General features: G+C 37.9%; 2 protein-coding genes across 3 annotated transcripts in view; both read right to left on the bottom strand.

The window, feature by feature from the left end:
- Positions 1–15,533: 15,533 nt before the first annotated feature.
- ZBED8 (zinc finger, BED-type containing 8) lies at positions 15,534–18,194 on the bottom strand. The gene has a single exon (XM_008587094.1). It carries the CDS (start codon positions 17,885–17,887, stop codon positions 16,109–16,111), a length of 1,779 nt encoding a protein of 592 aa, XP_008585316.1. The 5' UTR covers positions 17,888–18,194; the 3' UTR covers positions 15,534–16,108.
- Positions 18,195–21,193: 2,999 nt separating this feature from the next.
- SLU7 (SLU7 splicing factor homolog (S. cerevisiae)) overlaps positions 21,194–27,491 on the bottom strand; it is a 17,398-nt gene continuing 11,100 nt past the window's right edge. For both annotated transcript variants that reach the window (XM_008587083.1, XM_008587075.1), the window contains exons 7-16: positions 26,924–26,971; positions 26,614–26,745; positions 26,118–26,215; positions 25,856–25,923; positions 25,582–25,721; positions 24,460–24,621; positions 23,949–24,053; positions 23,719–23,790; positions 23,485–23,601; positions 21,194–22,733 (exon numbers count right to left, since the gene is read on the bottom strand). In XM_008587083.1, the coding sequence (XP_008585305.1) occupies positions 22,554–22,733; positions 23,485–23,601; positions 23,719–23,790; positions 23,949–24,053; positions 24,460–24,621; positions 25,582–25,721; positions 25,856–25,923; positions 26,118–26,215; positions 26,614–26,745; positions 26,924–26,971 (1,122 nt within the window). In that variant the 3' untranslated portion in view covers positions 21,194–22,553. The remainder of the gene's footprint in view (positions 22,734–23,484; positions 23,602–23,718; positions 23,791–23,948; positions 24,054–24,459; positions 24,622–25,581; positions 25,722–25,855; positions 25,924–26,117; positions 26,216–26,613; positions 26,746–26,923; positions 26,972–27,491) is intronic.

Here is a 27,491-nt window from a genome sequence, read left to right as displayed (position 1 = left end):
TCAAGAGTGACCTCTTATCTCCTTTCAAGTTTCTGCTTTCTTGTAAAGATTGGGGGCTTCTCTGCATCAAAGATTTTCTGACTTTGTTTCTTCTCAAGATCTTATCATATTCCTGCATTCCTAACTCCTTACAATATGCCTGCTTTTTCCTATATAAGATGTAAGCTAAGAATCAATAAACGAGACTTGATCAGAATACTGTCTTGTCTCCCATCTCTCGCGTCTCTTGTCACATCCAATTCCCACTCCCCCCTCCAGGGTCTGCGTTGAATATCCCGCGGGTCGGGACACAGATTCAATGCAGGCCCCATCAAAATAACAATGACATTCTTCACAAAAAGAGAAAAAGCAATCCTAATGTTCATATGGAACAACAAAAGACCCCAAATAGCCAAAGCAATCTTGAGCAAAAAAATAAAGCTAGAGGCATAACACTACCTGACTTCAAACTATACCACAAAGCTATAGTTATCAAAACAGCATGGTACTGGCATAAAAACAGACACTCAGACCAGTGGAACAGAATAGAGAACCCAGAAATCAACCCACAAACCTACAGCCAACTGATTTTTGGCAAAGGCAATAGGACTGCCTCTTCAATAAATGGTACTGTGAAAACTGGACATCCATATGCAGAAGAATGAAACTAGACCTGTATCTCTCATCATACACCAAAATCAACTCAAAATGGATTAAAGAATTAAACATAAGACCTAAAACTATAAAGCTCCTAAAAGAAAATGCAAGGGGAAACTTCAGGAAGTAGGGCTGGGCAAAGACTTTATGAATATGACCCCCAAAGCACAGGCAACAAAAGGAAAAATAAACAAATGAGATTATATCAAACTACGAAGCTTTTGTACAGCAAAAGAAAGAATTAACAGAGCAAAAAGACAATTTACAGAATGGGTTAAAATATTTGCAAACTACACATCTGACAAAGGATTAATATGCAGAATATACAAGGAACTCAACAGTAAAAAAACCCAAATAACCTGATTGAGAAATGGGCAATCGAGCTGAATTGGCATCTCTCAAAGGAAAATATGCAAATGGCCAGCAAACATTTGAAAAAATGCTCAACGTCTCTCAGCATCAGGGAAATACAAATCAAAACCACAGTAAGATACCATCCCACCCCAGATAGACTGGCTATCACCAAAAAGACGGAGAACAACAAATGCTGGCAAGGATGTGTAGGAAACGGAACCCTCCTACACTGTTGGTGGGACTGTAAACTGGTGCAGCCATTATGGAAAACAGTATGGAGATTCCTTCAACAACTTCAGATAGAACTGCCATACAACCCAGCAATCCCACTTCTGGGTATGGAAAGAATGGAAAGCAACACGTAGAAGAGACACCTGCACCCCCATGTTTACTGCAGCTCTATTAACAATAGCCAAGAGTTGGAACCAGCCTAAACGTCTATCATCAGATGACTGGATAAGGAAAATATGGTATATATACACAATGGAATATTACTCAGCTATAAAAAAGAATGAAATATTGCCATTTACAGCAACACAGATGAACTTAGAGAAAATCACATTAAGTGAAATAAGCCAGGCACAGAAAGAGAAATACCATATGTTCTCACTCATAAGTGGGAATTAAAATAATAAACATAAAAATAAAAGAAAGAAAGGAAGATACAACATTCAAAACAATACATTGAACTTTCAAAAGGACAACTGAGGTTACTAGAAGCAGGAAAGGAAGGGAGAGGGAGGAATGGGTAAAGGGCCACGAAGAGCAATGATACTGTACATTATCGAATATAATAATTACTCTGATGTGAGCATCACATATTGCACACAAGAACTGATGTTCAACTCTGTACCCCACAGATATTTACAATCAACTCTGTTACCATAAAAATAAATAAATAAATAATAAATTTAAAAGAGTCTTTTCACTAAATCCATGTCTGCTTAAAATAGCTAGAAGGGTTCCTGAATCTTCAGCTGAATCCTAATTGACACATCATGTTATGAACTAATTATAGGCACAGCTGTGAAAGTCAGGGAAGGGAGGTAAGTGTGGATCACAACAAGCAGGGAAGAAATCCAGGGGACTGCATTTCTTTCTTATTTCTATCTGCCTCCTACATTCAATCCTATCATCAATCTTCAAATTAATTTATCCATTGATTAAATATGAAACAACTACAATGCACAAGGCACTCTTCTTGATGCTGGAGTTACAGTACTGAACAAACAAGCAAGATTTCTGCCTCCATAGAGCTTGTGAGGAAACATGTTAAACAAGAACTCAAATAAACATACAACTCAAAATTGTAGCAAGGGTTATGAAGGAAAAGAAGAGGGAACTATGGGAGAGAATGATGGTGTGGAGTCTGTGAGATAACTTATTTTGATTGGGAAGTCTGGGAAGATCTCTTCGGTAAGCTGAGTCCCAAATGATAAAAAAGGGCTGGCCATGCAAAGGTAGCCAAGCAGGAGTCAGGAGACATGCCAGGCAGAAGGAGCAGAGTATGTAAAAACTATGTTAGCTTTTCTAAATATCTTTCTAATGCTCCCCTGTGTAATAATTAGAGGATAAAGCCTAAACTCCTTAGCCTTTTCTTGTTGTGGGGGCTGTCTTGTGCATCATAGGATTCTTAGCAGGATCTCTGGCCTCTACTCAGTAGATACTACTTATTGTAGCAGCCCCCTACCCTCCCAGATGTGACACCAAGAAATGTCTCCAGATATTGCCAAATGTTCCCAGAGGAGCAAAATGGCCCTCCATTGAGAACTGCTGCCCTATGGGTAGTCCTGTTTTGGTCAGAATGATTAAGAGTCTAAATGATGAGCATGAGACCCAAGTGTGGCAAACAGAGTCTTTCCATGTGATCTCCATGAGGGGGCATTGCTTTTCTTCTCAACTGTCACCTGCAAAGATACAGTCCTGGGCAGTATCTTCCTGCCACTTGGAGAGAGTCTGCTTATAGCAGGAGATGATGCCATCAATACACAAACAGAAGTAGATTCAAGAAGAACTGGAAGGTGGAGTGCTATGACTACATTATTAAAGCCCATCAGTCAGATACTGTGCTAAAATAGTCACATTCTCATACTCTCTCTTTCTTTAAGCTAGTTTGAATTGCTTCTGTCAGGACTCAAAGAGTCCTAATGTGGCATCCTTCAATAACTAGTTCAAATCTCTCCTCTTTCATGGAAAACTCTCAGCACAGAACAGTAAGAATAAAATGCTTGCTTTGAATTCTTAACTGGTGGCTTGCTGGATCCCAGCAGCCAATTCCATGATTCTCTTCCCAACTCTGAGTTTAGTGATGTCATGTTGGTAGTTTGAAAAGGTAACAGTTGGAATGATTATACAATGAAAATCAGCAAACGCTACAGATCAGGGCTCCCTTCCCTCCACCTCTTCTCCCAGCCTGTTTACCAGAACACCCATATCTAAATACGTTCTCAATTATACCACCCATTTGGATAGTAATCAGGTACTGATTGTGACATCTCTTGTTTTTGAAAATGGTGAGATTCGGAAGAAAAGTGCCCCTAACCATCTGAACTTCAGAATCCAAAAGGAGGAAAGATTCTGAGAAATAATTTGGTTCGTGGTCCTCATTTCACATGAAGACAAAGAGGTCCAGAGACCTCCAGTGACTTGACAGTTGTGGAACCAAGATAAAGAAAGTACAAAATATTTGGACTTACACCCATTATTAAAATGTAGACCTTTCAGGCTTCTGGTCAAGATGGCAGAATAGACAGTCACCAGCGTCACTCTCTCCCACAAATCAACCAATTTACAACTATTAAAAAGCAACTATAGCCAAGCCGGAGCCGCTAGAGCTCAGGGGAAGGGGAGAAGAGATCTGTGGAGTTCATGAAGGCAGGAGAAGCCACAATGAGAGAAAGAAAGGACTGCTCCCACCATTTCAAATCCCAGCTGCTTCAAGGCTGGAGCTGGTGAGCACACAGAGCAAGAGCTGGCAAAAGTTGCTGCTGTGCCCTTCCTATGAAGTTGCTTAGAGGCAGCAGGGAGAAGAGGGCCTTGCTGGCCCTCAGGTCAGCAGGACCACTAACAGGGTTCCCGCAGACCCACACAGGAGTGAGGAGACACAACAATTGAAAACAGGAGCCACTCAGAGGCCCGTGAGTCATCACAAGGGACTGGCGCATTGCCCATCCCATGGAAAGTGTTTGCAGTACAGGTGGTGGGGGAAACGGGCTCACTGGGAGAACACTGGGGCACAGCAAGGACAGCAGATCTGCCCCCCAGTCACCACAGGCCCACTCAGTGGAGACTGCTAGGAGTATAGAACTGCAGGGGGTGCAGTTTGCTGAAAAGACTCAGGCCCAGACCAGAATTTCTATACAACCCAGGTGTACCGGATCTCATAAGATCCAGAAGCACCTACAAAGTCAACCATTAAAACCTGAGCTGCACAAAAAGCCTTCCCCAGGGAATCAACAGCAAAGCAGCAATTTAGTTCAACCACAGGACTCAAGTGATGGTCCCCATTTTAGAAGTAAGCAAAGGACAACATATTAGTTCCAGTGCAGAGTTTAAGTAGTAGGAAAAGTGAATAACCCAACACAGAACTGAAAGAAAAAACAAAACACCCACAGAACAGAGACACAGTTTGATATAAACTAGTAAAGGACTCACTTCACCAAAGAACACCTATAAAACCTAGAAGGACTGGAAGCCCCCCCAAGCCCCCGAGCCAGGGAGCAGGGAGGGCCAGGGGCCTAAGCCATGCCCCCCAACACCCACAACCAGCCCAGCGATGACCACTGAGCTGCTGCAGGAAGCATTCTGGGCTCCTGAGCTAGGGCAGTGGGGAGCCGAGGACCTTGGCCACACCCCCCCAACATCTGCTACTAGCCCAGCAACAACCACTGAACCACGACTGGAAACCCCATGGTCTCCCAAGCCAGTGAAGTGAGGGGTTGAGGTATTCAGCCACACACCCCTGACATCTGCATTCAGCCCAGCCACAACCAAGCCACCACTGGAAGCCCCCTGGTCTCCCCTGCAGGAATCAGGGGGTGCCAGGGGCCTCAACCATGCCCCCCTCCTTCCTCCTCTTACCCTGTTTGCTTCCCCTTTCCCCTTTCTCCTTTCCACTCAACTGCTCCACAACTCAGAATGTAAAAACGGATGGAGTTGGGGACTGACCCCTTCTCCTGCAGTCAGATACACCACCATTGCAACGGGATACGCCCAGCGTCCTGAGGCTTGAAGCTGGGGACTGACTCTTCCTCCTACATCCAGGCACACTGCTGCTGCCACAGGGCCCACCCAGGGTCCCAAGGCTTGAAGTCGGGGACTAACCCCTCCTCCCACAACCAGTGAGGCTGCCGCTGCCAGCTGCCATAGGCCCTTACTCTTTCAAAAGGAGAGAAGAAATCTACTATTATCAGAGGTGGGAGGTGGGGAGGGAGAGGGAGATGGGGAGAGATTGGATAGGGGACTTAAAGAATAAGTACGATTTGTAAAAATATATATGCTAATAATATTGATTTGATCAACATATGTTAACATTGAACCCCCAAAATATGTATAATCAATTATGACTCAATAAAAAAAATGTAGACCTTTCTCTTTGCCTCTTTTCAACTTTCCTTTATCCAATTTTTGTCAAGAGTGTTTAAAAACTATTGTTGAATCATTTCAAACAGCTGATGGCCAAGATTCAAGTTTTCAGATGCTTACTCTCAACAAGAGGCTTTGGGGCTGTGAAGTTCTTCAGAACGAGATCATTCCAGATGGGGGTCTCACTAATATGGCAGTACTGGGGAACGAGCTGTTCATAGAAAGGACTTGCTGCCATTCCACAGACTTCTAAGCCAGCAAGCCTAGAGAATTGTTATGTCACTTGAAGAAAAAGATCAAAACAGCATCAGATTAAAAGACCATGATGTTGAAATGAATGTTGGCTGCTCTGTGAATTATGTCACTTAGAATGAAACAAGATGCTAGTTCAACCCAAGGAAAGCCCGCAGATTTATAAAAATTAAAAATATACAACAGTTTATTTTTTGACATAGCAGTTCTGTTTCCAGGAACTTATTCTGGAAGTGTACATATAGATATTCACAGCAACATTGTTTAAACTAATAAAAGATTGGAAAACATCTAAATGCCCAGCAAGAGAGAACTGATTACATAAATCATTACACATATAAAATTAAGGTACTTCAAAAAGTTCATGGAAAGATTCATATTATCTTTTAATTCTGTATTTCCACAAACTTTTTGAAGTACTCACGTATACAGAGGCAGAACTCTGTACTACATGGAATTATCTCCAATATATATCATTTAGTGAGAAAAATAAGGAGCAGAACAGTGTGTATAATTTGTTACCATTCAAGTTTTAAAAAGGTGAGGAAAACACAAACATACATGGGTATAAAAGCATAATCTATTTTTAGAAGGATACTTATGAAATTGTAACATAAAATTGCCTTGGGGAGGAGACCTGGAAAAGAGTGGTGATAGGGAGACTTATTTTTCACTGTATGTCTTTTGGAATGATTTGATTTTTTAAAAGCATGGAAATGTGTTACTTATTCAACGCCTCTTCCTTCAATACAATAAAAAATAAAGTAATTCTGTGTTGCAGTTCTTTGAAATTCTTCCTTTGCTCTTATGGATGGGTTGGATCTGAAGATGTGGCAGAGAGTTTAGAGTTAACAATAGTAAACCCCCTACAACAATAACTTAAAAAAATTTTTAAATAGCATTTCGTTTTACCTTCTAAATTTGGGATAAGTATTTCCTCCATTACACAGCTGAAAGAACTGAAGCACAGTGGCAGGCCATCTTCCCAAGGTTACACATTGAGTGAGGGACAGAGTTGGGATAACTCAGATCTTGGCACCCAGTCATAAGTTCCTTCTACTAGACCACACTTAACTGGACAGAGGGCTTCAACAAGCACAGTACTTTTCATGGGAAGGAAAAGAAGAATCACAGTTCTGAGAGGCTCTTCTGGCCTAAGGTTTCAGGAAAGTTAAAGCCCTGAGGCAGTCCTAGCACAAATGAAATCAGACAAAAATAGAGGCCATTAACATTCAACAGGAAATGACCCAGAAAAGCTCCAACTGTTTCCAGATGAAACTAGAAGGCAGTTGGCTGGAGAGACTTCATTTTGGAATCTGATGCAAAAAGCTCTTGATGAGGTTTCTCAACTCAGTGTGTGGATCAGAAATAAACAGATACTTGATTTGAGGAAATGACCTGCTGAAGTCTAGAGCCTTCTGCTTTGTAGAATCAAGCTTTGAGAAAGTAGCCTACAAATGAGTCTAGAAACAGGCTTTGTCACATTTTGCCAGCATAATTTTGGGAGGAAATATGAGAAATAAAGGACCCATCTCTGCCTTTTGGCTGGGAAGAAAAGTAGAAATCCCAGATTGAGGAAATGAAATGAGATATGATTAAACTGCATAAAGGAGATTTAGCTAGTGGCTAGAAAGAGATATTTTATTTGTTAGCTGTTGTGAAGTAGAAGACTAATTTCTCCATATCTTGTACATCAAAAACCTCTATTGAGTTCTTTCAGATAACATTCAGAAGACGCTTAGCTCTACATGTCTTATCCACTTGATTTACATTCACTAAATTTAATTTACTTTACCTACAGTAAATTAAAAACTTTAAAGCGTTGAGTATGTCTAGTGTGCTATTGCTATGAAGAAATAAAGGTTATACATACACATACTTGTTTATCTCTTTAAAGATACATAACCTAGTAACAGTGGCTGCCTCTTTGGAGAATTGTAGACCTGGGAGATGGAATGAGAGTCAGTTTTTTTTTTTTTTTTCACTCTATGTTGTAATTTACTGTATGTTTGCATTACATATTAAAAATAAAACATACTCTAAAAGAATCTCAAAGGGAAAAACATAACTTTATAATGAAAAGATTTGGTGGCACCTCTTAACCAAGTAAGCAAATTTAGCATTACTGAGGGTATAACAACCTGACATACTTACTAATATGATACTAACCTGAATCTAATCAAGACTTTAGACCTAACTTCTAATTAGCAGAAAACATATGGAATATGAGAAACTAGTTAAATGGTATACAATAAAATAATCAATTCAGAAAGCAAAACATTCTTTTTTTTTTTCCTTTTTGTCTTTTTTCGTGACCGGCAACGGATCGCAACCCTCAGTGTCGCGCCCGTACCGGACTGGGACCGGCAACGGGATCGCAACCCTCGGTGTTGCGCCCGCACCTCGCTCAGCCAGTGAGCGGGAACCGGTCTGTATGTGGGATCCAAACCCTCGGCGGGAGCACCGCCACGCTCTCAAGCGGCGCACTGTAGCAGTGCGCCACCGGGCCGGCCCCAGAAAGCAAAACATTCTTCAAAATGTTAATATCATGCAAAAATAGAAAGGTTGTTCGAAAAATCAGGAATTAAAGATATTTGGGGGGCAATTAGAAGAACTCTGAATATAGTCTGAGTATTAGGCAATATTAATGAATTATTAATTTTCTTATGTGTGAATAATGGTTTTGTGGTTATATAGGATAATGTCCTTATTTTTAGTAGATTCATGCTGAAGTATGTAGGGGTAGAGTCATGATGTTGGGAATTCACATTAAAATGGCTCAAAAAATACACATAACACCATTGGTTACTATGCTATAATTTCTCAGTTTCGAATTCAGCTGTGTGATGCCAGGGCTGGGACTTTGCAAATCACATTTCTCCTTTGCCAGCTGGCCTTCTGTTAGGCTGCAAATGGGGGCACTAGAAGACCAGAAGTCTAGAGGAGTGGCAAGGAACTTGGTCCTTTCTGTTTTGCTCCTGTTGCTGTCAGTATCACCAAGCAACAGTTCTTCACCCTGGCAATGACAAAGGTATTTCTCTTAAAATCAGCTCATTCACGTTTACCTTTTTCCCCACAATCCCCAAACCAGCCTCCTTATGTTTCTTCAGACAACCTGTATCAGTTGGCAGGTGCCCTCTCTGCCCCAGTTCTGTGGGGCCCTTCATCAAAGCTTCTATGTTTAAATAATCCCCAATTATTTTCCATGTTCTCCCAGCCATAGAGATGGTAGCTGTTTTGTGCATTTACTGCCCTATTCCTTTTGCCCTTCCAGTTCTCTGATATCTGGTTAACATTTCTTTATATTAAATTCTCTCTGTGAAAGTAACCGATGTAGTTTGCGCCTGACTGAGCTCTGACTGGCGAAGAAATTGGTATCAGGAATCCCAGGAAGCAGAACCTCAAAGATAGAATTTTTGAGGTGTTTGGGTTTGTTTTTAGACTTGAACGCAATGTTGTGCTCCTCACCATGGAAATGGGATGCTGGTAACCCACGACATGGAGTGGCACTGATTATTCGAATTGTCAGCTGCAGATTATTGTGATTTCCCTGAAGCAGGTACCTTGGGGCCCAAGTGGCTTCTGGGGATAACGATTACAATATGGTCTGTGATGTGGGATGCTTCTTCTGAGTGCACTGGAGTGCTTACAGAAAGAAAACGTCACACTCAGCTTTTTAAAATCTCAGCTTAAGTCTCAATCATAGAGCTAGAGTTTCTACAGCAGTCTTGAAAGTATCTCAAATCCCTTGTAGGAGCAAGAGCAATCTTGCTGAAATTCAGACACAATATTTAATTGTGATGGTTGCAGAATTAAACGTAAGCTGAATTTGTAGCCTACATCTCTCAGTGAAAGTTAGGGTGAGGACTGAAAAGAGTATCCCTGAGACTTGGAATGAGAACATCTGTGTGCCTGTGGATGAAGCTAAAATTCTTAGCCCCTAAATCACTCCAAGTCTTCCTTGCCTTCACCTTTCATGTCTGAGATTAGCCCTCCTTTGCTTGAAGACCCTGTAATACTCTCACCTGAGTCAGCTGCCTTTCGAGGAGATACCTGTATGTATTTTTCAAGGTGTAGCCCAACTACTCCTTGTTGTCACTAGACCCATAACTAGGGTCAGATCCAGCATATTCCAAGGGAACAAGTACTAAGTCTGATCCTGAAGGAAAGATTTTATAATCAAAAGAACTGCAAGAATTTTCTAATTTACATAGGAAGAAACCTGGTAAATATGTATGGGAATTGGATTTTAAGAACATTAGACCAAAGAAGGCAGAATATAGCAAGCCAAATTTATGGGTGTACTTATCAAGGACTCTGGATTTAATATGCTAGCTTGTTTAAAGAATTTACTTACCTGGGATGACAAAAGCCTGGACTAAACAGTGACCCATATATAATACAATTTGAGATCCCAGAACTTCCTGGCATAATGTAGAAAAAGGAATCCAAAGACTTAGAGAGTTTCAGTTAGTGATCAGGCAAAACCTTTTTTTCCCTTCTATATACCAATTTACAATGACTACCAGAAGCAGTTTGTTTTTACCTGGCAGAGCCAAGAGACCACTTCCACAGACTTGCCTTAGGGCTACGTCAACTTAGTCTGCTATAATATAGTCTGCAGAGATACTGATCATCTTTACATTTCACAGAGCATCATACTGGTCAACTTCACTGATGACATCATGCAGAGTAGGTTTGATAAGAAGGTAGTAGTAGCAAGTACTTTAGATAGTCTTAGTAAAAAAGGGCCAGCCCGGTGGTGCACTGCTATGGTGCACTGCTTGGGAAGTGCGGCGGCGCTCCCGCCGAGGGTTCGGATCCCACATGCAGATTCACTCTAATCTTTAATAGTTCCTTCCTTTTACTTGCTTTGGGTTTAGTTTGCTCTTACTTTTCTAGTTTCTTAAGGCAGAAGTTTAGATTTACTGATTTGATGTTTCTCTTCTTCTTAATGTAAGCATTTACAGCTATACATTTCCCTTTGAGCCCTACCTTTCCTGCCTCCGTATGTTCTGGTATGGAGTATTTTTGTTTTCATTTATTTCAAAGTATTTTCTATTTTCTCTTGTGGCTTATTCTTTGACCTATTGGCTATCTATGAATGATTTTAAAATTTTATGCAATGATTATTAAGGGTAGTTAACTTCACAATTTAGTTTTTAGGCAACAGAATACTTAATGAGACTGCTACTAAATTTGAGTGAGTTGGGACTTTGTGTCTCCTCATTTTGGGAAGTGACAGCATCTTTGTACAAAGGATAGTTACATCTTTTTTTTTTTTTTGTCTTTTTCGTGACTGGTAAGGTGATCGCAACCCTTGGCTCGGTGTCGCCCACACCGCGCTCAGCCAGTGAGCGCACCTGCCAGTCCTATATAGGATCCGAACCTGCGGCGGGAGCGTCGCTGCGCTCCCAGCACCACACTCTCCTGAGTGCGCCACGGGGTCGGCCCAGGATAGTTACATCTTAACAGAACTACGAAACTATGTTTACTGTATAGAAATTCAAATATGTATAGAAGGGTATGAACAGATGTTGAGTTAGCCAGAGGGGTGAAAAGTGCTGGGTATTAAGCTAATGTCTTTTAGCTTCAAATCCACCCTCTCATACTCTACTTTATGATGCTGGGACTGGAACCCCACAAAACTCATTTCTTTATCACCTAGCTTTCTATTAGGCTCTGCAAATAAGGAGTTAAAGAAAGATAGTGGAAATCTAGAGGAAGGACAAGTGACTTGCTTCTTCCTCTTTTGCTTTCTATTGTATCATCTCTGTAATGGTTCTTCACTGTGGCAGTAAATTAATTCCAGTAGCAGTTGACTTAAGTTTTCAGTTTTTTCACACTGTCAAAATCACCCTTATCATATTTTCTCAGAGATGGCAGCACCAGCAGGCTGGCACCTGTTCTTCACCCTTTTGAGCTCCTAACAATAGCAACAGTCAAGCAGGGCCCCCTTCTCAGACAAATGAATTTCATTTCCAAGAGATCCTTCATCCAAGTTTCCACTTTTTAATTACCCCAACTTCCTTTCATGTTTACCCAGCCCTTGTGATGCTAGCTGTATCCTGCATTTATTGTCTGTGATACCTCAGTATCTCCTTTTGCCTTCCCAGTTCTCTGATATCTGGTAATTTTTTGAAAATAGTAGATTCTATTTGTTTAGAATCTGGTATGATTTCTGTTTCTTGACTGAATCCTGCTTGATACACGGATACCTATATATTTATATAGACAGGCAGCTATGGCAAAATGTTAATTTCCAAATCTAGAAAATAGGCATTTGGATGTTCATTATAGTACTCTTCCTACTTTTTTGTATGCTTAAAATATTTTGTAATAAAATATTGGGGATAAAGGTCTCCTGAATATTTGAATAGGGCTTTTATTAGAAGAAAATGATAGGGCCGGCCTGTGGCTCACTCGGGAGAGTGCGGTGCTGATAACACCAAGGCCACGGGTTCGGATCCCATATAGGGATGGCTGGTTTGCTCACTGGGTGAGCGTGGTGCTGACAACACCAAGACAAGGGTTAAGATCCCCTTACCAGTCATCTTTAAAAAAAAAAAAAAGAAGAAGAAAATGATAAATAGGAATTATGTTGCTCCATAAATCAAGCTGATGATTGATTTATGGAGCAACAAAAACCCCCCTACAAAAAAAACCCCAAAACCAAAACCAACAAAAGACTCCCCAAAAGTCTAGTTTTCTGTTAAGTTCTTCATACTGATGTCAGTATCACCAAAGTTCCAAAATTTAAGCAAATAAAATATGGCCTCTTGGAAAGAAATGAAAAGGTTCTGTAGGAAAAAACTGTCCAACTGTTTCATATTATAGGGGAGAAAATTGGGGCCCAGGACTGGTAATCGCATAATAAAATTAATGGAATCAAAACTTTCCCATTACTCATTCATAAAAAGATTGGAAACCAAGTACATGAGGCAGGTCTCTTGATTGTATGTGTCAGGAAACAGGCTTCAGCAAAAAGGGAAATTTGTTAGCTCATGTAACTTTGAAAGGAAAAAGAAAGTATGACTACATTTAGAGGCTGAAGCGACGTCATGAAGAATCTTTTTCCTTTTCTTAGATTCTCTGTTGGTTTCATCCTCTGGTAGTTTCTCTGTATAAGGTAGCAAAATTGACCATTGGCAGCTTGAGGCACATCCTGCTAGGTTAGCACGTGTAGCATCTTTCCTATTAATTCCAGCAAAAACTGGAGCTGACTCTAATTAGCCAGCATGGGGCCATATGGATTAACAGTGGGGGAAGGATAGTTCCTCAAAGTAAAATCAGGGTGCTACGATGAAAAAAAGCAAGTAAATGAATAAATACCAAGCAGTTCAAAATGAGAGGATCAGTCTGCCAGACCTCCTGATTCCCATATGCTGAGAGCTACAGAGTGTACACAGCCAGTAAGTAGCTGAGCCAGGACTCAAATCCATTTCTGAATTACAGTTAAGATTTGTAGCGAATCTATACTATGAATATCCAGAGGCTATTTTTAAGAAACTGAGATATAATTCAAGTATGATAAAGTTCACCCTTCAAAAATCTTATGTCTTTCAGATCCCCATAATGACCAGCTGCTCCAAAAATAGTGTCTATTTGTTTTTGATTCTGACTGGATCATGTCTGAAAATGCCGACTATTAGCCAACTTTTTAAAGCTTTTGGTGGCTTATAAAAGCAACTGATAGGTCAAAAATCCACATGCTCAAGTCAGTTTCATAGAAAACGCTATCTTGTCTTTCCCACCCTTGTTTCCCAGCGATTTCTTGCAGTCTTGTGGTTACTGGCTCCACCAGAGTTTTGTCTGCTAATTTTGAGCCAAGAGAGGCTCAGATGGGGCATTTTTAGTCTGAGTCAGTAATACCTTCTAGAGATGTTTAAAATCAGATATTTGGCAAAATCTGTAATGCAAGTAAGTTCGCATTCAACCAACCTGCACAGAGAGTGACATCTGCTGGTCATAAAGATTACATCTTTATACTGTCTGAATTCCTTTACAAAATGTATCAATGATCTTCATCATAATAATGAAAATACAAAATAATAATAATAATAAGAAGAAGAAGAAGAAGAAAAACAAATGATCTCTTCCTCAGAAAAAAAGACACTAACACATATGTACCATTGTGGGAGATTGTTTTTACTAAAAGAAAAAAAATCTAAGTTTATTTTAGCAAACATTGCAGCCTCTTTTTTTTGATGAGGAGAAAATAAACTGTAGAATTTGAAAATGAATTAAAAACCCTAGTTAGCCATTTCCTTAAAAATCTCCTTTGAGTTTTTCATAGCAGGAATTAATTAATTCAATGTAAGAGAAAATTCTAGTAGACTTAATGAAACACTGTCTATGAAAGGTCATTTCACCCTAGGTCCCAGGCTTCGTACATGCCCTTGTCCCCATCCCTACTTCTTTCCTATCTTTAGAACTGCATACCAATTAAATTTTATACATACACATCTAGATTTATTCCTGCATTAGCTTTGGAAATTTTTCCCACTGCTTTTGATGTTAGATTATAATAGGAAAAATTAGGACCTATATTCTGTAACTACATTTTTAAATGAAAGAAGGAATGTATTTACATTTACTGATGAAAGCATTTTGATGGACGGTGATAAAGCTGAGTTTTCTGTAGAAAATATAAGCTCCAATTTGCAGTACTCAAGTGGCATCTAAATTGGTAGTCAGGTTCCATTACCATTTAGACTTTTTTTGATTTTTCCCTACTATAAAAATACTGTGATTATCCAACTTAGAAATAAAACTTTGTGGCCATCCCTGATTCTTTCCACGTGATAAATTTCTAGGGGGAAAAGTCCTCAATCAAAGAGCTACGAATAACTGATAAAGGAACTAAAATTAGTGCTATAATAATAAAAATTGAGAGGAGTAGCAGGAAAGAAAATAGGTGTTTTATAAATTCAATCCTTATCTATTATCTAGAGGAGTCAATATATAGCTTCTAAAGCTGATAAATCTGTTGGTAAGAGTGTGGTGCTGATATCACACCAAGGTCAAGGGATTCGATCCCCTTACTGGCCAGCCCCCCCCCCCACCAAAAAAAGCTGATATATCAAAATTGCCACATGAACTTGATATGAACATATTATTTAGAGATATGGGTGAAACCACAAGGACTTAAAGCAGAAATGGTTAAGGTAACTGGGCAGAAAGGGGATTGTGGCTTTTCCTGATAGGACTCTTATACCATTTTTTCCACAGCCTTGAGCATGTAGTAACTTTGAAAAAACATTAAACTTTTAAAATACAAATGTAAATTTATTTAAATTTTAAAATATATATGCTTCCAAATCATCTAGAAAAAGTATACTAATTTATATTCCCATGGAGAATTTTTTGACGGCCCTGAATTACTCAAATGATTTCATGTCAATTTATTTATGATTTATACTGTGGTCCACTCAAAAATTTTGAACTATCTTAGAAAAATAAATATAGAAGGCAACGGAAGTGAGAAAATTAGGGTAAAGGAAAATTAAGTGTAGGAAAAATAAGAGGAGGCCAGAGGACCAAAGAATCCATTGGAACCATCTGGAAAACTGGTTAAGAATGAGGATCCTTGACCTTATGGCAGACCTGCTAAATCAGAATCTCTAGGGTAAGCCTTCAGAATCTCCTTTTCAGCAGCCTTGATAACCTGGAGTCCTGAAGTAATTTAAAAGAAGACAAAGAGTGACTAATATGATATCAGGATATTTATTAATATAGTATTTAAAGCATGGGAACTAGGGGAGTGGACATTGTGAGATCAACTCCAAAGAGTACAGTTAAAAATGAGTCTTACATAAGCTAGATCATCCCTTCTTCCACTGTAATATTTCATAATCCTCTTCTAATTTCATTAACCTCCCCATAACAACCCTTACGAAGACAGGTGGACTCACTGTCATTTTGTCCTTTGACTTCTGGGAGGTCTTCTCTTTTTCTCTTGGCTCAATTCCTAGCCTATTGTACCATTAGCTGGATATTCTAGTGCTTGGGTATCTTTTTAATGTATTGCATCAAAAGGTTAAACAGATACTCAGAATTAGAAAAATGCTATGTATCAACTAGCAGTGGTATTTAATCTTTTCTATTTGTATCCTTCTTAAAACATATTTTCACATGCCTCATTAAAGTTAAAATTGCTGAATTTTTTAAGCACAGAATTCAGTATACCATAAATATAAAAGGAAAGAAACAGAATTACAGCTTAATTTTACGATGGTAGTAAGAATATATTAAAAATTACACATTAAAAAAGTATATCAGCTTATAGCGACTTCTGCTGTAGTTTTTGTTCAATGATGTCTGAAAAACGAGGTACTTTTTTTGAAATAGCCACACGAATGTCATCACTAACATTAAAGCAGCTTCTGGACTTTGTTTTAAAATGTAAAAGTGATGAAAATCCCAACTCACAAAGATATGTAGTTGCAAATGGCATAAGGATTTCTAGAGCTGTCTTTGCCAGGTTTGGAAACACTGTGAATTGAGCACTCCAAAAATCCTCAAGCTTCATTGTTTCAAATTCCATTAGGATTTGGCCACTAGCTCGTAATTCAGCAAGATCATTTTTCATTAAATAACCATCATCAACAAAATCGAGATTAAAAAGAAATGGATCCAGTACCCATTTACTTGCCTCATCAAGATCTCCAACAGAAAAATACCCATGGAAGAAGTTGCTCAACTGTTGGAGATGCAGTGATATTTCAGCTGCAATGCATATTCCTTCATTATCTGAAACAATTACTTCTTCAAGAAAAGGAAAGTTGGTAAAATTTCTTTTCTCGATTCGTTTTTGCCAAAATGGAAACTTCCTAACAAAAGCAGATAACTTCTCTCTGGCTGATACTGTGTTCATCCCAGTCCTTTGCAGAGAGGCACTAAGTTCATTTAGGTGTTTGAATAAATCTGCAAGGTATGCTAGGTGAATTTTAAACTCTTTATTTTCAAAGTCATCAACTAAATTACTGCTTTGGTGATGAAGAAATTGATTTATTTCTTCATACATTTCAAAAATATGAGTAAGTATTTGGCCTCGGGAAAGCCACCTCATTTCAGTATGGAAAAGGAGGACACTATATTCTATACCAATTTCTTCAAAGAAAGCCTGAAAAAGGCGATGATTTGGAGCTCGCCCTTTGATGAAATTTATTACCCTCACCACAGTAAACAGAGCATCCTTCAGCTTTGCAGGTAATGTCTTTGTGACAAGTGCATGAGGGTTCAACAAACAATGTGTGATCACAATATGAGGTACCTCTTTTTTCACACAGGCAACAAATTCTGAATTTTCTCCTAGCATAGAGGAGGCACCATCAGTACAAACAGAGCCACAAACATCAAGTGCTATCTTATGCTTCAAAAAGAAGTCTCTGAAGAGACTGAACACATCTATTCCTTTCATGGTTAACTGCAATGGTTCACAGAATAGGAATTCTTCTATGATCTCTCTTTCTTTTATATATCGCACAAATGCCATTAGCTGACTGCAGTCATCCATGTCAGTTGTCTCAGCAAGCTGAATACCCACTCTAAGAGGACTGGCTTTGATATCTTCTAGAACTTGCTGTAAGATATCCTGGCTCATTTCATCAATTCTAGAATGGATCACATCATCTGATAAGGGTACTTGCTGAAGCTTCTTTTGGGCATCTGGTCCCAAAACTATTTGAGCTATTTCCAGTGCACAAGGTTTCACTAATTTTTCAGCTATTGTATGAGGATTCTTCTCCTTAGCACATAAATATGCAAACTGATATGATGCTTGTAATAAGGCATCCTCATTAGATGGAACTCCAAATGTTTTCAAGGTTTCACTCTGATCAGATGGTGTTGGCATATGCTTCAGGCTATTGAGATCATGTCCAGCTATACCACCATGCTGTCTGTTAAAATGGTCTGACAGTTTTGATGGTCTGAGGTCAGCATTTGAAAATACCGACTTACACAATACACATTGTGGGCGCTGAGTTCCATCAACTTCCGTTGTACAGGTGAACCAGTAACGAACATAGTCATCTTCCCATTTGCGTTTCTTCGACATGACACACAAAATTTCTCAGGTAGTAATCCAGAGATGCCACAGAACTTTGCTTTGGGAGTAAAATATAACCCACAAATTAAAAATCACTGGACAATCAAATTATAACAAAGTCATACTACATGCTATCCTGTACATGTCAAGACATACCCTGCAACATGTCAGTTTGAAGTAAGCCATGACAGCATGACAGTCTACTTTAATACCAGCAATACATAACTGGTGCCCTGCAATAAATGATTTGCAAGCAAGTCATAAGTGAGAGATTTGGGCTTAGGCAAGTTACGAATATTCATAAGTCCTTTACTGGCAAATTGCAATTATGGTTTAATTTGTTTTCAATCATGTATGTTACAAACAAATCTGGTACATTTTGTATCCCCAGAAAGGGCATCTCACTACCACCCCCTCCTTCCATCCTGCCCCAAAGATGTATGCACACCCTTGGTTAAGAACGACAGAATAGAGAAAGAAGTAATTTACTAAACACTCTAAGGAAGGGCAGATTTTGACATGGTGGCTAGTTCTTTTTAATAGTTAAGAATTAAACGGGTCTGAAAAACTATTTGACCCTTGAGCTGTTTTAACTCCAACATAAGCAGAGAATTTCAAATAGGTCTTTTAAGTCTAATTAAGCTACCAATGACACAAAGTTAAATTACAAATTTGATCCAGAGTATCCTTGCTGCTATGTAAAGTATAACACACTATCACTCCGTAACTCACATTGTCCATATATAAAAGCAAAGTAACTTGATCAGGAGAAACACAATAATTCTTGTTACCGAGACTTCCGAAAAATTCCTCTCATATGAGAGGAACGCATAAGTACAATAAAGAATTTCATAATGCTTTTTCATGACTACCCCTCAATAAAAACAATCAAGAAAGAAGCCAAATGATTTTGTTTTGTAATGTTGAATATGCTAATTATCCTGATTTGATCATTACACATTGTACACAGGTATTGATATTCAACTTTGTACCCCACAAATATGTATAATCAATTACATTTCAATAAAAAAATTGCTTTCTGAAACACAGAAAAGAAAGAAAAAGAAAGAAAGAAAGAAAGAAAGAAAGAAAGAAAGAAAGAAAGAAAGAAAGAAAGAAGCCAAAACCAACAGAATGAACACAGCAGCATTCCTAATTTGGCTTAACCCAAGGACAGGATGTAGAAGGCAGTGGTTCCCTACTTTAGTAAATGGAGGAATCATCTGAGCAGATTCTTCTCCCCGACTCCCCCGAGATTCTGATTCTTACCTCTGAAGTAAGGGCCTAGAATCTGTATTCTGAATAAGTATTTTAGATAATTCTTATGAATAGTAACTGAAACAGTTATCTGTAATAAAAGATGCCCATCACAATCACTGGGAAGTATACATGTCCCATGCACTACCTAATAAATCTTCTCCAGAAGTAGGACAAAAGAATGTGAAATAAAGATGTCCAGGTAATCCTGATACACATCCTAGTAAGTAGTCAGTTTTAAAAGAATGAAAACATATCCTCCAAGCCAATCTCTAGCTTACAGATATTCTAGATTGACAAATGAACAATCCAAATGCTTTAATAGGCATTTAAGTTTTCTAAGTTTTCTGAGTTGATGACAATCTCCTCTGAAGGTTGAGGGACCTAAAAAAGAAAGCCATGTCTTTTTTTTGTCTCTCATTAGCAATGAGCAAAGGTATAATCCACAGGTAGACTCAAATATACCTTAGAAAACAATTCTATCTCCAAGATAAATAAGTGATCCCTAAAGTTCTATGCCACAGAATGTGGCTAAAATAATTTAACCAGAGACACAGTTAAATCTAAATGCCCATGTTGGCCATTAAAAAAAACCACAATAAGTAAGCCAAGAATATTTACTTAATGCACTAGTTTTCTAGTCGTTCTGCCAAAACTCACTAGTTGTAAAATGTACGTCCATGTAACTAATATGTTGACCCATTATGTGCGCGCTGGTCGTCCCCACTTTTTTTAAGATTGTGTACGTGGAGCTGGAGGATTTTTTTTGTATCTGCCAGAAAGGATGAATCATAGAATCTCAGGAATGGAAGACACTGAAAAGTCCACATAGTTCTACTTTCTAACATTCAGAGCACTGGAAATAAAATTTTATACTGTCAGGACTTGGAGATGAAAAAACTCCAATAACTACCATGTTCCATGTGGAGTCAATGAGGAAAAAGAGGACGCTCGTTGCACTCCCAAATCAAACATTCAGGCAAATGAGGCAGGCTTTAAATTTCATTATGATACTCACAGTGGAGGATAAACTTCCACCGCTTGTGTCCTGTTGCCCATGCAAGTCGCCCCTCATCCTGTAAGTTAAAGCATGTGGATCAATTTCCTAAGAATCATCAGTCCATCTCAGAGAATAGATTTTAATTTTATATAAAATTCTTTTTAATAACATAATTTAAAAGTAACAAACCCACATTAGAGAAGTTTTAGAGGAAAAAAATCTCAAAATAGAAACTAGAAAACATTGGAAGAAACAAACCCAAATATAGCCCTCTTTCCTATTTTTTGGAGTATTTCTGGAATTCTTTTAAACTTAATGAAATGTTTATTCATTTTTGTATAGTAAGTCTTCTTTGAAGCATTCCACAAGGCTGGTGCGTGCTAGGGGGAAGTTTTAGAAGGAGTTGTCAAAGAATGTGGGACATGTGCATCATTTTCAGGTGTTGAGGGTGAACCCGGTAAACCCTGAGGGCCTGCTTAAGGTTTCTGTCAATGGAAGAAACTGCAAAGGACCAGCCATCTTGGTCCAGAAACCAGGGACATAAATAATGAGAAAAGGGTAGGTTTTAGAATCAGAGACACCTGGTTTTGTGTTCTGGCTGTAACACTATTAACTATTAGGAATCCAGCAAGCTACTTTAGTCATTAAGCCCATGTACTTATTGTAAAATAGGGATATCATCCATTATTCACCCGATGAAGTTCTGTTGAAGAATGAGAAAACATACAAATATTATAGCACACAGTTCCAGCACTTAAAAGGCAGCTATTATTAAGATAAAATCAAGTTCTTCTCTGAATAATGTTCTGTTACTTTTTCCAAAAGGAAACAGAAATAAGACATGACTTTGAATATTATAGAAATCTTCCTAAAATCAGAGTAAATTAGGCCTCTCAGAAAAGGGAACGGAGGCCGAGAAAGGTTAGGTGAAACATTTTTTGAGTTAAAGGATGCAGACATTTTCTAATACAAACTCACAGAAGCTAACCCAGGATCCCTGCCAGTCCTATACCACTTTTCTGCCAAATATTTGAAATAACACTAAAAACTACTCACAGTTAAGTATTCTCAAGTACATATCTTTATTAACAAAAGATAAAATACAAAATAAATACCAATGTCAGATATTATGTTGAACCATCCTATGTTAAGGAATATGAAAACAAATTTTTGATATTCTTAAAGTAGGTAAGAATTAGATCTACTTGCATTGCTGTTTTAATTTCATAGTAGTCTGAATCTAGACACCAACTATATCCACAGTACTTGATAAATTGACTGAGTTACTCTCCTACCACTACTACCTCTGAGAAAGCCATTAAAAGTCTGTGTACTCATGTCAGGGGTTAACAGCCTGTATTCACTGATCTTGCTGTCAGTATTCTCTTCACAGCTTTCTTAGAAGAGGCTTGAGGATCATGACAATCTCAGTTACCAATATCCCTACAACCACTATAACTTTGTAAAGAAACCTTCAACTTCAGGTTTTGTGCTCAACATGTTTTACAAAGTGACACTTGCTGCTATGAAGATTAGGTATGCCAGATACTCTATAGTCTTTTAAAAATCTAATTTAATATTCATGATTGCTACATAAAGGCAATCACAATTAAACCAACAAATAATATCACAAATCATATCTTCTATGATAAAGGGTTTCTATGTCTAAAGGCTCATGTCCAGAATGATAAAAGACCTAGTACTGATCAATCAATACTGATTCAAGAATGAAAAAATAGTTGTTTTTCCATTCAAAGGCTAACACATTACTTCTGGATGTAAGGTACAAGGAATGTATTAAACACCAAATTTAATAACCAAATGAAAAACAGATTTATTACTACACAGATTGACACGGGGGAGGAGATTCTTTACATTTTCTATAGATTTCCTTTCAGTGACCCAAAGCCACTGAAATAATTTTTTTTTAACTTCAGTCCAGGAAAACCTTAGAAGGCAAACACAATTATTATAAAATAACTGCAATTATAGAGTTACCAGAAGTTTTTTAAAAATAAGGCTCTGGTTTTGAGAAAGAATAACTAATTTACCTTCAAAATGTGTACTAACACTAAATAAAGGGCCATAAAAATTGTGAAAATAAAGTTTGAGATTTAATAACTGTTGAGTAGAAGACACTCTTGACAGGTAGAGAGCCAAGGCCTCTTTCCACATCACCAGTATAAAACTGAAAATAAAATCTTAATCCACACTTAATGTACCTCCTCTTTGTTTTTCTTCTTTGTTTTGTTTCTTCAGTGTGGAAAGGAATGAATTTACTTTGAGCCTTCTGAAAGCTTTATTAAAGTCAGGCAGCAAGAAGACTATACAAGGATTTTTCTATCTACAATCATCAGCAAGAAGCTGAAAAGAACATATCAGTTGTGTCTATCTTAGATGATCTTTTATGATTAGTTACTACTGTCCAAGGAAAGAGGCCATGGGGTCATCTGGCCTCTGACGTTTCATTCTATAGGCCTCCATTTCCTCTTCAGTGGGTTCCCGAGTTTCATATATGATATTGTAAGGACGCTTCCTCTCATCAATCTGCATGATCTCCTTGACATGAAGAAGGCGGGCCTCCTCTGCATTCAGTGCCTATAGTGAGGGGGAAAAAATGAGCATCACAGCTCCACATTAGATCTCTTTTGTTCAAAGTGGCAGAGTATCAAAAGATTCCACTGAATATGAAGTGCTACATCAAAAATCTAGACTTCCAAAAGAGCTTGAGAGTCAGCTCTTCCACTGTCAAGGTACAACTAATCACTATTTGGCTCATATGACATTTTCATAGAGCACAAAACATTCTATGACACTGAGTGTTAAAGAAATTGTATTTAATAACAATTTAACAAGGTTAATTTTAGTGATACACGCTTGCAACTGATGCTTCTGGTGGAGAGTGCAATTTTGACTATTCCCAAGGACTAGCTGAAATTTACAAATTATGGAGGTAGAGGCAATTCTTTGTGGGAAACCTGTCAATAACTCTAAAACACAGCTTGACAAAGCACATTTCTTCAATGCATAGTGATATTTATCAAATATTACAAGTACCTACACCCACAACATCTTCATTAATGTGACCTGGACATATCACCCAGACTCAGCTCATTTCCTCATTTTTAAAATGAGCCTTTAAAGGGCTGGCTGCTTAGCTCAGTTGGTTAGGGTGCGATTTTTTAACACCAAGGTCAAGGATTTGGATACCCATACTGGCCAGCCAACTAAAAAAACCCCCAAAAATGCCTAAAATGAACATACAGACAAGACTAGATCATTTCCTAAAGTCTCTACAAATAAAGAATATTGTTTTTGTTATTTTTACTATTTAGATTTTACAAAGTACCTTTTTCAATTTGTCGTGTTTCTTTTCTTCATCATCACTATCTGAACTGCTCTTTCGATGCTTCTTCTTCTTCTTTTTCTTCTTCTTTTTCTCCTCTTTTAGTTTTTCCTGATGCATCTGAGAGGGAGGATTGAAATACAGTGTTATTGATGTGAAAACAAACTCCAGAGCAAGTTTTAAAGTCCTCCCTCCAGGATATTTGTTGTCCCTCAGGACAGATGATTATAGACTTACTTCCATGAGGGTTTGTGGTTTCTTCACAGATTCTTCTCCAGTCACATCATTTATAACACATTCCTCTGAATTCTGTGGGAAAGTATACATAATTTGAGTCGGGTGTCATAGTAACTGATCAACTAAGAAAAAATTAACATTTGAAACATGAGAAGATATGTTTTATACAGAGTTTGATTTAAGAGCTTTGGTTGTTTTATGCCTTTAAGAACCAGGGGACAAATACTTACAACAATCTCCTTCCCAGCTTCTCCAGTACAATAGGAATACTTGACAAAAGAGTGACAGCATTTGTATCCCCATCGGCCGTCTTTCCAGTAAGATCCCCAGATATGCTGCAAAGAGAGAGGTTACTTAAACAGGAACCTGAAATTAGGGACTTTCATACATTGTTGATAGGAATATAAAACAATATAGTGCCTTTATAGGTAATCTGGGAGAAAAATTATGGTGATTCTAGAGTTCGCTAACTGGGAGAGAGTCACCTGACCTCAAGTGTGAGAAGCAAGCATTGCAGTTACAATGGTCTGAAATTTGATTCCCAAAAGCCTAGGAAAAAATTCAGGATATCTGACTTCTCTTTCACATTTTTGCTATTTTTGGAAAAATTCCATAAAACAAAGTTAAAATGTTGAACTAAAAAAAAGGCATAGCAATGATTAGCTAACAAAGCTGTAATAGAATAATGTAATCCAGAGCAAAACTAATAAGGACACAAAACGATTATAGTTTAACACATACTGTGTGATTGTGGATCTTCACATCCTCCTCATACTTAGAGCAGGCAACAGCCCGCTCCTGTCCTTTGATGACTGTTCCATGTCTTGAGTACTCCACATAGTCTTCAGTTTGGGCTAAAAGCAATTCAGCTGGAGGGGCATCCAAGTGTTCTTGGCCACCATACTAAAAGGACATTGGACATTATTAAATACATTTTACAACAAAGCTTTGCATTTAAATCTCTGTGAAAGAGTTTATTTCCAATCGGAAAGATTAAGGGAACATTCTTTACTGTGCTTTGTTATAGAAACACAGTGAAAAAAAATACCAAATTTTCATAGGCAAAAAAGAATGTCTTAGTCACTATTTACTTGTTAACTGTGATAAATTACAAGATAGCCATAAATTCCTTTCATCCTTGTATGCATGCCCTTTTGTCACATGACTTTGCTTCCTTTTCCATCAAGAGATGAAGTCTGTTTCTCTATCCCTTGAATCTGGGCTTGGCCATTTACTTGCTCTGGCCAATGGGAAGTTGGCAAATGTGATGCAAGCAAAAGCACTTGTGCACTGGGGCATACTTTTTGTTGCTATTCTCTGGAACCCTGAGAATACCATGTAAAAAAGGTGGGCTAGCATACTAGAGGGTGAGCGACCATGATGGATGGGGATAAGGTATCCCAGATGAGGACCCCTTAGACAATCAGCCTGCTAACTACTCAATAACAGAGTGAGGCCATCTTTGATCCTCCAGCCTCAGCTGAGAGGGCCAAGACCAGGAGACCCAGCTGACACAGAATTGTGAAAAATAATAAATGTTTATCTTAAGCTCCTATGTTTTGAGGTGGCTTGTTTTGCTGCAAAGGCTCACTGATTAAAAAAAAGGGCATATCAATTGACTAAGTCAATGGAAGGAAAGGACTCTCTTTGTGTTGTATTCTAAATGTAAAATGAATGCTTATTAATTAGTTACTTCTTAAAAAAAAGGGCATATCAATTGACTAAGTCAATGGAAGGAAAGGACTATTCCCCATGGATTAAAAGGACTCTCTTTGTGTTGTATTCTAAATGTAAAATGAATGCTTATTAATTAGTTACTTCTCTTTAAGGAAAGCTCTTCTTTAGCATTTTAGTAAAAATTACCTTTTCTAGGATGCTTTCTTTCTGCTGTTCTTTGAAATCTTCTTTTTTGACTTTGAAGGACTTATACAAAAGCTCTAGTTTTGTAGGATCTGCCTGTAGATGCACTTCAGATCCCTTGTCATAGGCTTCCCAAGCAAACACTAGAGTAATTAAAAACATCATAGTAAGTTGCCAGCTACATATATTGCAAGCTTCTTAAAAACAAACTTTAAAAAACAATCCCCAATTTCCTATGAGCTGATGAAAAATGTCTTGACATCGAGTAAGCACTTACATTGTGTCTGAGCCATTGAAATGGTATCTCCTGTATATCTAACGAAGTTATCTCCTGCATAACTCACTCTGTAAATATAAATTTTAAAAATTTCAGAGATTTTGAAATTTCAGAGATTTTGAAAACACAAAAATGTTTCAGAGATTGATTTAAGTAAAGTTAATTCGTAAAGCTGAATCTAATTAAAATGAAGACCACCTATGGCTGGGTCAGAAAAGAATTAACTTTCCCTCATCTTGAAATCTGTAAACATGATACTTACTCATCTGGATTTTTTCCTGCATTGGCATAAGGATTCTCTCTCATTGCTCTAGTTTTTGGATCATAGTAGGCAGAATTTGGATCTAAGTTCCTCAAATACTAGAAGAAAAAATAAAATGTTTAAATAATAAATAAAATGTTTAAAGAAAGTTTACTTACAGCAAAAAAGATTTCAGCAGACTAAGAGGAGGAGTTGATCATGATCAATTAAACGTGTGTGTGCATTTCTGGGGTATAGGTGAAGAGAAAAAACTGAATGATACCTTATCTTGGAGACAGCAAAAAAGATTTCAGCAGACTAAGAGGAGGAGTTGATCATGATCAATTAAACGTGTGTGTGTGCATTTCTGGGGTATAGGTGAAGAGAAAAAACTGAATGATACCTTATCTTGGAGTGACTTTGACTATATTACCCACATACTACCCAGATATGAGTAAATAAAATCTAGGCTAGGAAGACAAATATTTTTTGTGTATGTTAACTTGGCAAGACTTACTTTTGCAATATCTTCCCGAATCCTGAGATTCCGGACAGTAATTCTTCTCTTAGAGTCAAAATTCTGTCCAGGCATGTCAATATCATCTGCATATTTATCTTCATCCTCGTCTTCACTATTATGATCTTTTTCCTGAAAGAAGGGAAAAAAATAATAAGAAAAAAGAGAGGTTCTTGTTTTCCTTTCCTTTTCCTTTAACCAAATCTTTATTCACTTGTGTTCTTTAAAAGCTATTATAAATTGTTATTTATTAGTATTAGCCACTAGAAATTGAAAAATTTAATGTATACCCAGAGAGGGTATTTATTACCATCTGAGAATTTGGTTCCTCTTCTCCCCACTGGTGTTTTGGAGAATTCTGCATTATGAAAGAAGGAAAAGAATTTTTAATTTTATTCCACTTAGTTTAATACTTTAAAAATATAGTTAAGATAATATAACTTAATTCTAACTGAACAAATTCTCACATTACTCACTTGTAACAAGCACAGTTCTGAATACAAGTATGCCATTGTGACAATTTAATTTTATTATGCTGTCTACAAAGCCAGAAAATTTCTAGAGAATTCTCGCTGATAGGATTATATCACACAATGGTAACAGGAAGATTAAGATGAACAGAGTACGCAATAAACATTAATTTCCAAATGTTTTTATTTTTAGACATACCATGTTCATTAAACCTCATTAATTTTCTATCAAGTCCAAAAAGAAAATGTTACTAGGATCACATAAGAAGTATCTCTGGAGCCAAAACAGCCTTTGTAAAGTTTGGGCAATGAAGAAACCTACTCAGGTGACACAATACTGTGATTTAAGGAGACCCTCATTGTCACACAGACACTATTTTCTTCACTAGCAATTGATCAGAATATTTT

This window comes from Galeopterus variegatus, unplaced genomic scaffold (genome assembly GCF_000696425.1).
Source record: "Galeopterus variegatus unplaced genomic scaffold, G_variegatus-3.0.2 Scaffold115, whole genome shotgun sequence".
In the NCBI taxonomy this organism is placed as follows: Eukaryota; Metazoa; Chordata; class Mammalia; order Dermoptera; family Cynocephalidae; genus Galeopterus; species Galeopterus variegatus.
The sequence above is the reverse complement of the archived record's forward strand: the minus strand, read 5'-3'. Positions and strand labels throughout refer to the sequence as shown.